Genomic DNA, 13,453 nt, shown 5'->3' on the forward strand with positions numbered 1-13,453 from the left:
AGAGGGGTTTATGGTGCTGGCTAGTGGTGGAAAGTAACTAAGTACATGTACTCAAGTACTACTACAATTCTGACTCCAATACATGTCAGAGCCACATTTTGTACTTTTTACTCCACTACAATTATTTGCCAGCTTTAGTTACTTTGCAGATTCAAATGATTAATTCAAAGCATACATACCACTTGAGCCCTATTTATACTTTGGCTATTTCCAGGACTTTTACTAGTAATAGTATAGTATTTTTGTATCGTGGTATGGCTAAGTAAAATATCTGAGTAGCCTACTTCTTCCACCACTGGTGCTGGCAGAGGTGTTTGCACATCTCATGCTTATTATACAAGTGATAAATCTTCCCACTCACGTTAGGAGGATACAGCAAACTTCCTGCCCGTGGAAAAATTAGACCTGAAATGATCATTCGTCTTCATTCATTCATTGCCATCAAAGTCCTCACACTTTTCTGTCACAACTCATGCCCACCTTATAAACCAGCTAGTATAGTCATATTGTTCCAAATCTAAATTGACTTAAATCTGGTTCACGTGATGAGGTGAATAAAGATAAATGGCTCAATCTGTAAAAATGCTGTCATCCGTTTCAAAGAAACTGAACTGAACATTAATAAAACATTTATGTTTTAGTCTGCCAGCTGGCGACCCTCCAAACAATAGGCCTGCGTCCCACTTTGGGCCCGGACCCATTAGTTTAACCACTTTCAACCGGGAGGGCATCCCTATTTTGGCCATGTCATTTTCAAAGGTTTTCCCTAAATGTTCCAATTAATTTTTTTCAAAATGAGCAGATCTACATTGCATCCCAACACGTTGTGAGCTTGTAGATCGGCTATCTTCACCACATCACACCATCACACGACCAAGTATAAAATAGAGCTTAAGTTCTCTGCATGCAGCGTCCCATGTATCGTCTCTGTAGGGTGGAAACCTGTCCAAACCATGTCCAAAACTGTTACTTGTCAGGATTCAAATAAAAAAATAGCAAAAATAGCAGATCAGTAAGCTCAAAACGCGCCACTTCGCGTCGTGTTTCGAGCTTGCCGTTCTACTATTTTTGATACTTTTGTGTGACACTCTAGTATTTATTCTAATATGGAGATAAGAGGTTTCTGCCCGACAGCAAAGATAAGTGTGAAAGATATGACAAGCAGACGAGCTAAACAACAAAGATAATACATTTAATAGTGTTTCTCTTTTAGGGCAATGCGAGATACAATGTAAACATGTACAAGATACAAAAAAGGAAGAAAACAAAAAGATTTATCAAAGTGAAATGTTAGAAAGGAAACACCCTGTTTTCAAAGGGAATGCAGATGTACAAAATGTTTTCAAAGTAAATGGAGAAAATGTTGATGTCATGTTATCATCTAGTTTCATTCCAAAGCACAGTATAGCCAATAATCATAATGTTTTGAGTCTCATGATTTAAGATTCTCATAATTCTCATCACCAGCTGACATCAAGCGACAGAGAGTCCATTCCTCTTCAGCCATTACCAGGGCATTGCTTTTGAAAACAAGGACTTCCCCAAGAGTTAAACAGAATTATCGCCTGTGAATAATGGTCATTTTAAAAGAAAAAGAAAAGAAAACAACAGAAAAGAAAAAAAAACAAGAATAGCACCTCCTATTGGTCCAACTCGAGGCATGTGGTTGTTTTATCACAGAGTTGACATGCTGGTAGAGGATCTGAATCGATATTTTTCAAGTTCGGGGTCATCGGTTTGTGACTCGAGAGCAAAACGAAAGGGGCGTTTTGATAGTTTAAAGTTCTTGTCAAGGTGTTGGTTTGCATGGCTGAGTTTTGGCACACTACTTTTCCTTTTCTTCTTTCTTTTTAGTTATGAAAGTCATTCCGCCAAAGGTTATGCTTTCTGAGGGGGTTTACATAATAATAGAGGTAAAAGCCCCCCCCCCAAAAAAAACTTCCATGCATCCGGGTCTACTGCCAGTCAGGCCAGCAACATCAACAGCCAACAACTTTGGAAGCCCGAGCTCCAGGCTTGCAACTCAGACAATTCCCCATACAGAGGCAACAACAGCCACAACAATGGCTTTTGATTAGAGTATAGCTGTGGCTGTGCGCTAAACGCCACTGGGATATCATTAGACTGTCTGAGGTTAATTAAGATACACTATTGTGGTAATTAGAAATGGAGATTGGAAAACAGGAGACAGAGAGAGGGAGAATTGGAGCACAACAAGGGAAGCAGCAGACGAGACAAAAAAGGGTTTGGTGAGCCTCATTTCCCGACACAGCCGCACTGATGATGCTTTTGAGACAGGCCCCGCGCTGATGACTGCCTGCCGCCGTGTTAAGCAAGTTGTTAGCCTGACATAATCAGCATTCATTCCACCAGTCTGAAACTTAAGCGCTTTTGTACCGATGCTACGGCAGCACAATCAAGTAAAGCCTGATTATACTCCGGCGTGTGACTGACGTATAAATTAGGCTAAAAGCCCTGTACACCTTCACTCCTCACTTCCTTTCCAACAAAAACTAAAACCCAGATATTAATTTAACATAAAAAACAACCACATACTTAATCACTCCCTAAGGCTAGGTGTCCACCAAAGCCTTTTTCCCAGCTGAAAGGCGTTCGCCTAAAATCGGGTCCAAAACGCCCGAGTTTCAACTCTCGGCACTCCTATTGCGGCGCTCCCATTGAAAACAATTAAAAACGTACGGTGCGCTCAGGAAAAAAAAATCTCAGAGGACACGGCCCCCAAGTACCGACCACCAGCTTATTACACACACTTGCTATACAACTTTCTTTTCATACTTTACCCTCCATTTCCCCTTTAAAACTTCCCCTCCACTCTCCTGGTTCACTGATAGCCTGACATAATTTTTTTTTTATATTCTTGGACAATTTGCCACTATGAACACCCATACAAATACTTAGTCCATTTCTAGAAAACAATACTTGTGTTTCCAGGCTACACAGAAAGTGTATTTCCCTATTTTCATAATCCGTTATATTTGTTCATTCCGTTGGCTCCTCTATATATAATCAGAATGATTCATTCTCATCAACAGACTCCCTCCGTGCAAATGAAATGATTGTAACCATCAACATTGTGAAGTTTCTTATTTACTGTAAAATTGATGCAAAACATCAACATCACTTTTAGCAATTTCAAGGCAACTTAAAACCCTATAGCCTACTTAGTTGACTGAGGTCCCACAAGGCTCTAAAGTTGGTCCGCTCATTTTTTTCCCCCCTCTCCACCAAATCTATTCTCCAACAGCCAATCTACTAGCTCACAATGTGTCGCTATACGCGAGGCATTGTGAGCGAGTAGCTCTGATGTTTTCACAGAAGGTTCACCCCAGAATGGGGACGCTAGGGTTCATGTAGTTAAATGCCACATAGATAAAATAATTCAAAACCAGGCATAAGGATCAGTACAGCTCCTTCTATGCCAAGCATAGAGAGTGAGAGCGGGAGAAGCGATCCATCTCTGAAAAGGGCCCCATACAGGTTTTGCAGTTTTTGTTATCAGCATGTGGTGAGATTTCAGCGGTTTCAAACTTTAAATAAAAGCATTACAACGCTGTTTGGGGCTAATGAGATTTCACAGTCAAGACTTCATACATGGAGAGCTTGTTAGGCTCTCTTGCGAGAAGTTAAGATTCACAGCGAGGCTTTTCCTAATCGGATAGATGAACCGGTAGCTGTGACAGCATGAAAAGATATACCGACTCTAGACTACCCACTCATCTCCAATCAAGAGACCTTCGCCTCCCCCTCCAACTCTCTCTCTCTCTCTCTCTCCCTCCCTCTGTCACCTAAAATCCACTATCTGATCCGTCTTATGTCTGTCCACGTCCCCTATAAATAACATCTCACTAGCCTCACTTCTCCTTGACACACCTACGCACACAATCCATCTCATCATACAGGACACAGTCTCTCTCTCTCTCCTCCTCTCTCTCTCTCTCTCTCTCTCTCTCCCCTCTCACACACGAAAACACACGCATAATCCCAGAGCCCGACCTCCGGGACACTTGAAAAAATTAACACCACAAATCTTCTCTTATGGGGGGTCCCTGGCACAAAATCTTTTTCAGATAGGGGGGGGGGGTCTGTGGTCTAATACATTGTGGGTGGTCATTTTGGGGGGTCCTTGACAAGAACATTGATTAAGAACCACTGCTATACCCAATACAATGTTTTTGTGGGCTGTGTCGAGGAAAAGGGCCGTGATGGAAATAACGGGAGAAGAGACAGAAGGAGGGGGAGACTATAGGGAAAGTAGCAGAGGAAAGTGCAGTAGAAACCCCCTGCTTCTATCTGGGATTACGGGGCTTAAGGCGCTTCACGCTCGAGGGGGCGCCGCCAATTTGTTCCCGACTAAAAAAAGGCGAGCGGGCGAAGAACACAGAAGGGGAACCGGCCAAGTATCAGAGCCGTCGCGCTTGATCGACCTCCGGAATATGGTTTGGCAACCTAATCTATTCCCTCTGACATGAATGGATTCACTTCATCTCGCCGTTCCGCATGTGTGTGTGTGTGTGTGTGTGTGTGGGGGGGGGCACATGCTTGGGGGCGGCAGCAAAAAAATAAGGAAGGCACTTGGCCTCAAACGCCCTCCTCCTCCAATGTCAAATTTATAAGCGTTACAGATGATGTCAGGGTTCGATTTGCTGTTGGGGGGGGGGGGGGTCCATGCCTCTGCTGTTGATTGGTCCATTTGGATGAGACTGTCTGGTGGCTCTGGGGGGCAGAAAACTAAAAAAAAAAAAAGAATACGCGTAGGTCAGCATACAGCTTACGAAGCTGTCGGCCTGAACCCAGATAGCCTGAAATAGCGTTTCATTTCTCAAGTCGCTTGTTTTGCCCGGGCCAGTCTCTCTCCTCCAAGCATCCACATCTCAGCCCCGCCTGACATGCTCGATGGCTCCCAATGTAATTTTCCAACCATCGCACCACCGAGCGACAAAAGGAGCTCGGGCCGACACGGCTCGAGTCGACAGTGAGGGAAGTGTCAAGAGACGTATAGGCGGGGAGAGAGAGAGGACCTTACTCTAGGGTGGTGGGGGGTAGAAAGCAAAACAAAAATAAAACACGGTAAACTATCAAAATTCCATCCAGGCACAAAATGTGACGGCTCCGAGCGTGGAGGCTCCCCGATGACGCGCCTCATGATTCTCCATCCGTCAAAGCGGCGCTCCAGACGTCTGTCTGACACGTCAACAACCCAGCGGGATCACCGGCTTTTTGTCCCAGCATGCCTCTCTTTCACAATTCATCTGCCGCTCATGTCGATCAAGGGGGGGGGGGGGGGCGGCGGGAGGGGGTGAGAGATGTCAATTCGGATCTAACCGTTGGTTATGGAGAATGTCCATCATTTAGGGGGGTGTTACAAATCATTCTTGGTGAAAAGGCTATGAATGGCAGTTGGAATGGCTGCTACTCGCTCCCAACAGAAAATAAAAAGGGGTTTGACCATGTTTACTTAATGTTTCTATTCCAGCAACCACAGCGATTCCCAAGCTGTTTGTCGGGGCCCACTGGTGGGCCGTGAGGGTATTGCAAAAAAAAACAACTAAGATTTGAATGGTAAATTGACATTGATACTAACAAAATTAATGTTTAAACTAAAATGTCATGGTACTTCTTCTTTAAAACCTTGAAAAAAAGAGGTTATCGTGATACCGATCCAAGCCGGAACACAATCGATTGATTGATCAGTGAAATAAACATGCTCTGAAAATGCAACACGGCCCACCCATCTAAGTGGTCGGATGGGTGGTCCACGAACGCTTTTGAGATTTTCCAAGTGGGCCCTGATCCAGAAAAGGTTGGGAACCGCTATACAATAACCTTAGTTTTGTTTTTTTTAACCTCTTGTTGACGCCTATTTCCTATTGCACATTTCCTCACAGATATATTTCTCAATTATGATCAAACAAAATATAGGTTCAGATGAGGAGAACAAAATAATGGATGAACATACAAAGAAAAGACAGCTTGCTACACAACTAAATAGCATGAGAAAAGCCAGAAAACATGTAAATTCCCTTGTAATTTCAGCCGCCAATGAGCGGAGTACATCAGTTGTACTCGGTTAAAGCGATATGCAAATATGTGGTGTAGCAAAAAAAAAAAACGTTAAAGAGTGATTCAACACATTTACATAATGCCTTCGTCAGGACGGGAGATTATTGGTTTACCAGATTCATAATGAAACATCAGCATCCCGATATTATGATCATCAGTGATGGACAAAAAGTACTCTGACAAAAATACTTTGACACTTGCTTTGGCAATGTAAATGTATGTTTTCTCATGCCAATAAAGCGCCTTTTAATTGAATTGAATTGATACTCTTGGTCAAATATTACTCAACTACAAGTGCAAGTTGCTCTGTCAAATGTGTACTTAGTCCCGGAGCACTTGCTTTTTAAAATACCCAAGTATTCAAATGTACAAATTGCATATCAATGCATTTTTGCAAAAATATAAATAATGGTGAAAATAGCAGATCTACAAGCACACGTGTTGCATCGCGATGCACTGTGAGCTTGTATGTATATCGACTAGTTTCACTTTAACTTGAATAGAGCTTAAGTGGTTTATTCATAATGTACTTTTCCCCTACCTAGAAATGTAATGGAGTCAAAAGTACAACATTTGTCATAACCAAGTGTCCAAAAAAACTAATACTCAAGTAAATGTACGTTGTTACGGCCCACCACTGATGATCATCAGCGTTATTGGATTGGTAGAACTTTTTAATCCATGTACCCTTACATCAACTTATACAATGGTTCGACTTTGTTCTGTGTTGGCAATTTAGATATGATATCTAAAAGAGCAGAAGGAAGGCTAAAATAAGATAAATCCTCTTTTGGAATGGACGGACGGGCCTGTTGAAGGGGTATATGATTGTTTATCAAACCATTGAGTGTAAATGCACATAAAATAAATATACTTAAGTCAGGCATTATGTAATGTCCAATAAAGATGAAGGAAGTGCCCATGGTTTGCGTAAGGTGCAGCACACAGCATTGGGAAAAACAAAAACTAAACAAATTGTATAGGTTTTGGCCAAAGACAAAAAAATATATATTATAAAAAGTCAACAATACTATTTTAGCTGCATTGATATTTAGAATGAAAAAAAAACATTAAAAGTTTATGGGTAGACTCACTGACCAGCAGTGCATTTCCTATTGCACTGAGGTAGGATGGTTCATAATCCTTGAAAATGGGATTGTGTAAAGAATCTTGCAGTACATTTAGTCTCCCACAAGGCTGTGCTATTTCTCAATCCATTGTGTTATCATTGCTGAGGAAGAGATTGGCTTTGTTTTTCTGTGACTGAGACAACTCTTGTACTAACAGGAATTGAGCCCTCAGTTGAGGTAAAAAGGTGAAAAATTAAATACTTACAAAGATCAATGTGTATCAATAAATAATATGCTGAGTATTTACTGCATCTTTACATTAATGCACCGTTAAAAAAAGCTTTTTAAAGTGCACTAATTCACAAAACAAAACCACTTCGTTCTTCATTATTGTCCCTGTGTGATGATCACAACATTAACAAACAAAAATAAACAACTATGGTTGGCTAAATAGATAACTGCGATCTAGCAGGTATTGTACTTTGTTAAATACTATAATACTGTCCAGCAGAAAACATGAATGAAAGGTTAGTGTCGAAGCTCAAAACAGGAGCTTACACCGTTCATTAGAAAATATATTTCAGCAGTCTTGAACATCAGCCATTTAGAGTAATATTTTAGGGTTGTTGTTGTTTTTTCATTTGTTTATTTATTTTTTCAAATGTGGCAACATCATTAATGTTGTTGGTGTTCAGGGTTTTTTTTTTTTTTTAATAAAAATAAATTATATTTTTGAGATGAGTGTTAAGTCCTTTTCTAAACAATAAAATTACTTAATTAAAAGAATGGGAGACAACTGAGACAAATTCAAAGCTACAAGGTAAACAAATTCAAAATGTTCCCTACAATTCAAAATCTAAATCAATACTGCACAGCAATATCCAATTGTATTTTCTTATTTTAGTTGTTGAACTGCATTCATTGCTATAATCTGGGTACGATGTACCAAGTGCTTCCACATAGTAATGTGAAAACACGTTTTCAATTGTAGGTATTTTGTAGGATCCGCTTAATTACTTGCAGCCATAAATAAATAGTAAAGCTACAAGAAGTAGCTGATGAAATGATAACTCTTTGGTTTGATCACATTTTGGGCGTAATGCTGTGCAAAGTATATCCCTGGGATTCAATGGCAATTATTTCACCATATTCCAGTATTTACGTAGTTTCTGCACTGCTGTAGCAGTGGTATACTATACGTATACAAAGCAGCAATATATACAAAGTAAATTTCTTCTGGAACTAAAACTAGAAAAACTAAAGTAACCCTAAAATAATGTAAACTAATTGTTTATATTTTTTCCCCGAAGATAACAAATAAGCAAACATGAGGTGGCAACGTACTAGAATGCACTCATGTGCCCTCAAGCGAAAATATCCGCCCGGTTTGTAATTAAAATGTTCTTTTGACTGTACCTCAATAAAATAATTATACCTCATTTACATTCAAATGTGAACTAAAGACCTTTTTTGGGGGGGTGGGGGTGGGGGGGTTCACTGTAGCCAACAAAGCTAAGCCAATTAAATTCAACCTGAGCACAGACATTCTGCCACTCGCACCACTTAGACCCTCTATGCTTAGGAAACTTGACCTGAGATGGCTCTGTTCTTGGTCCGCTCTTTCCCCCCCCCCTCTCTACACCAAATCTCTTCACCGAAAACAGCCAATCGACAAGCTCTGGCTATTTTCAACAAATGTGAATAGGGATTGCTAGGGTTTCAAGTGGTCGAGAGAGGCAAAAGATTGTGAGGCAGGAGCATTCAACTCTTCAGATTCCAAGGCCGTCGGTGGAGAACTAGATGTCACAAGAAAGCAGAAATATTTCTCTAAGGAAGTCTTTAGAATACGCAGCACGACAAATTAAAAACATATACAGAAAACAAAAAAAAAGAGGATTGAAAAAGTTTCTTTTTTTCTCTTTTTTTTTCGTACTTTGCACGATGACTGTGGCATAAAATGAGTGACTTATTGTGTGACTCCAGTCACTTTAACGTCCCTGGTTCTCAACGTGGGGTCTGGGGACCCGCCGGCGGTCCAAACGCACCCGTAACGGGTCTGTAACTCAAGAGTGTACAAATGGAACCTTAATGGGTCCATTTGGACTCTGTAACAGAGTTGCAAGCCCTCAGGAGTCTACGCATTTGGACCCCTGGCTGGTGGTCCCTGGACCCTAAGATTGAGGAACAGCGACTTACATCTCAATTTCTTCCCTCCATATTTGGCGTTTGATTCCACTCCTACAGCGTCTCACAGGATCAAACCTCTTTGCTTGTTTAGCACCACTAAAACTAGAGCAATCTCCCAGTTATAAAAATACTTGCGGTTGGTATTCACGCTCTCATAATATGGCCTATGGCACTCTATAGATTTGGTTGATTCACTGCCATAAACTTCTTTAGGACTTCTTCTTCCGTTCAGGTCAATCATAACTGTATACAAAGGCACTTATTTGGCATCGTAAGTCAATGATGGGGCAGGAATAAGGCTAGCCATTACCCTGCTTAACTTCTCCATTAACTGATGTAAAAACCCTTTTAAGGGCGTCTTTCCCCGTTCCATATCTCATAGATAATTTGTCCTCTTCGATATCTTTGTACTCTGGGGTGGCCACGCCCCTTCCTCAAGTCTCTTAACATTGCATTCCGTCATAATTTTAAACAAGTTACGCTCCTCGTCCACATGGTCGTTTTTAGTAAACCAGCACCAAAAAAGTGTCTATTTTTTTTCAAAATTAAAACATAATATTTTACACAGTCTTTTCAGAAATGTACATTTTGGGGGGAGCATATTGCTTGGGTAACATTCGCAAGGAGCGATGCCACCAGTGTTCTTGGCGGGCATCATTGTGGGGGGGAAGAGGGGCGGAGGGGGTTATTTTTTCCTCTCTAGGTAGTTGGAGGGGACCCAGCCCTTGCGGGGCATCAGGGCGTCCTGCACCTGGCAGTACCACCATCCGTTGGGGTTTCTCTCCAACACCTCCAGACAGGTGCCCTCGGGGAAGCCCATGGTCTCCTCGTCCCCTCGGTAGTCGGCGATGGACACGTACAGGTCTCTGCCCAGGTTGTTGTGGATCAGCTGGCTCTTCTCGATGGGCTTGGGCCGGACGGCGGACACCGGGATCCCGTTCCGCTGGGCGGTGCCGCCGCTCGTGCCGAACACGGCGCCGCCGGAGGAGGAGGAGGACGAGCCGAGGCCGGAGGAGGAGCGCTCCGAGCAGCTCCGGGGCTGACTCTCCATGACCACGTGGGGCCGCACGGTGCTGAAGGAGGCGTTCCGGCGGACGCCGAGCGTGGCCGAGCCCGAGCGGTAGTGGTCGCTGCTGCCCAGGGACTCGTTCCGCCGCAGGGAGCCGGTGGTGTAGTGGTGGCCGTCTTTGGCCGCCGTCTGCGTCGTGGTCACGAACACCGACTGCGGTCTGACCGCCACCTGCCGCACGCCGTTTCGCATGCGCACGCCTCCTCCGTTGACCATCCCCGAGGGCTTGGCGAAGCCGCCGGGAGGCTTGGACGGAATGGGAGGGGAGCTCCTCCTCAGGCCCTGATGCTGCTGGCTCAGCCCCTGCAGGAAGGGTTGTGTCACCATCAAGAAAGTTTAGTTGACGATTCATTGGTGTACAAGTAATTGAGATCAATGATTGTGTTTTTGGCATAAAAATAAAATAGATATGAATCTAAATGACTTGTCCGTTTGCCTTTTAGGCTTTTTAACCCATTGAGAACTGAAGCCGATTCTACATGTCTCCTAAATCTCAACAGTATTCTGAAAAACGTATATTTCTATATCAGTGGTTCTCAATCTTTTTCATGTCAAGGACCCCCAAAATTATATGTATTTGGCCGCGGACCCCCATCTAAATATTTTGTTCCAGGGACCCCCCCAAGAAGCAAAGATTTGAGTTAAAAATGTTCGCTTTAAAAATATATATATTCAAAGATTTGCACACATTTTCACGATTTTTCAAAAATAGCAGATCTACAAGCTCGTAGCGCGGCACTCGGTGCCGCGCTATGAGCTTGTATATCTGCTATTTTTGAATAGCCCAAAGTGTAAAATAATGCTTTTTAGCTCAAATCTAAAAATGACACAGTTCCAGGTCTTAATGGGTTAAAACTAGAGAATGTGCTCCTCGGAGCACAGGTCTCCGCCAGTACTGTTCCTGATTAATCATGTCTTACCTATTTATATTACATATTGTCACGTGTCACTTGACCAATGTTAGCTTGATCCCGTTAGCTTGACCAATGTTACCTCACTTAAAACAATATAAATGGCTTTTTGAAGTGACACACCTATTTATAGGATTTTATTTCGTCATGCGTCTCGCTAGCCAATCAAAAGCATTGGTGACAACATATTGTCACGTGTCACGTGAAGCTTGACCAATGTTAGCTTGGCTGGGGGGGGGGGGGGGGGGGGGGGACACACAGCGGGACAGAACGAAAACATACTCTCCACCTCTGGCGGAGACAAAAAAAGGCCCTATAATAATTGTACTGTATACTTAAATATTTTCAAAAACAGCACAAACAGCCGATCTACACGCTCACAGTGCATCGCGGCGCGCTGTGAGCTCGTAGATCGGCTGTTTACACTATCTTTCAACAGACGAATTTATATAAATGAACAGAAACGAGTTTATGCAAAACTCAAAATAATTGGGATCAGGCGGTTATGTAATAATAGTGACGGGCCTGTACCTGGAGGTTGATATTGTTGAGGGCCTGGACGCGCTGCTCATTCTTCTCCAGACTGTTGGACTTACTCCCGCCGCTTCCGTGGCCGTCCGACTCCGACCCGCCCGCGTCGCCGCCCGCGTGTCGGGCGCGCTCCAGGTAGTACGAAGGGGCCCAGCCCTCCTCGGAGCCCCAGCGGGCGTACCACCAGCCGCTCTCCTGCTTCTCCAGAACCTCCACCTCCACCCCGGCGGGGAAACTCAACTCGGACTCCTGGACCTTCTTGTAGGCGTCCATGGTCCGGTAGAGGTTCGAACCCTCCGGGTCGGAGGAGTCGCCGCGGCTCCCCTTGGAGTAGACGGAGGAGAGGTCCGAGGTGCTGCGGGAGCAGACGGAGTCCTCCGACGAGACGACGGAGGCCGTTTCGGAGTCCTCGCCGCGGGAGGGTTTGAGGCCGTGTCGGAGCTGACCCGTGGGCCTCAGCTGGCGCCGCAGAGAGCTGATGTCCATCCTCTCGGGACTCTGGGGCTCCGATTTGGTCAGGAGAGGCTTGGGCCGGACGGAGGGCTTCGATTTGGCGGAGGGGCTCGGGCCGATCCTCTGCTCGACGTCGTGGCTGAAGCCCAGGCTTTTCCTGAGGCCTCTGCTCGACTCGTCCGAGGAAGACCGCGGGCTGTTCTCTCGGGACCTGGTGTCGACGCGTCTGCCCAGGGTCTGGCTCCTGCGGTTCAGCTCCGGGGTCATGGCCTTCATGGGTCTCCCGGGTAGCGGCGAAGAGCCGGAGGGCCTGCGGGGGACGGTGGAAGAATGGTAGCTCCGCGGAGAGTTGTGCGCGCTGGAACTCTTGGCCACGGTCCCTTCGTCGCCACCGATGGACCTGAAGCCATCGTTCTCGTAGATGCATTCCTCCTTAGCCACTTCCTCCAGAGAAGTCCTAAACGAGGTTCTTCTGTGACTCATAACGGGGGAGGCTTTGCAGACGGGAGGGGAGGCCTTGGAGAGCGGCGGGGAGGCCTTGCAGAGCGGCGGGGAGGCCTTGCAGAGCGGTGGGGAGGCCTTGCAGGCGGGCGGTGTAGTGCGATACTTGTCGCTCGCCACGCTGCAAGACTTCATATCGAGGGGCCGCTCGTCTTTTAAAGAATCCGTATCCGATTCGCCTTCGCAGCCGATAGCGGGAATGTCGTATAATGGCTCCTCGTACACGGGCCTGCTGAGGGGCTCTGTCGCCTTGGAGGCGGAGTTACTGGGGGAGGAGGAGGTCTCCTCGGAGTCCTGCTTCTTGACAGGCGGGGCCGGGGGCGGGACTTTGGGCCGGGTGAGCGTGCTGGTGCGACGGTTCAGGTTGGGCTTCTTCCGCTTGTCGATGTAGGAGCACGGGGCCCAGCCCTCCATCTCTCCGATCTGCACGTACCACCAGCCTCCTGAGTTCTTCTCGATCACCTGCAAGAACAGCAAGAGGGATATGAACACTTATGATAAAAACCAACCAGGTGCTCAGGAGACTAAAGTAAAAATAATGGTGGTGCACCTAGGAGCAGCCAGAACAACGATGGGAAAACGATCCGAGCACTCACAAATCTGAAGAGAGAATGCAAATGTGAAAAAAAAGGCTTTATTGTCGAAAAGGT

General features: G+C 44.9%; 1 protein-coding gene across 3 annotated transcripts in view; it reads right to left on the minus strand.

Annotated features, from left to right (window-relative positions):
* Window positions 1–1,171: 1,171 nt before the first annotated feature.
* Window positions 1,172–13,453, minus strand: part of sh3pxd2aa (SH3 and PX domains 2Aa) — a 201,753-nt gene continuing 189,471 nt past the window's right edge. For all 3 annotated transcript variants that reach the window (XM_080419673.1, XM_080419672.1, XM_080419674.1), the window contains 2 exons: window positions 11,850–13,265; window positions 1,172–10,710 (listed from right to left, as the gene is read on the minus strand). In XM_080419673.1, the coding sequence (XP_080275799.1) occupies window positions 10,024–10,710; window positions 11,850–13,265 (2,103 nt within the window). In that variant the 3' untranslated portion in view covers window positions 1,172–10,023. The remainder of the gene's footprint in view (window positions 10,711–11,849; window positions 13,266–13,453) is intronic.

The sequence above is a fragment of the Gymnoscopelus braueri genome (assembly GCF_963280865.1).
Source record: "Gymnoscopelus braueri genome assembly, chromosome: 2".
Taxonomy (NCBI): Eukaryota; Metazoa; Chordata; class Actinopteri; order Myctophiformes; family Myctophidae; genus Gymnoscopelus; species Gymnoscopelus braueri.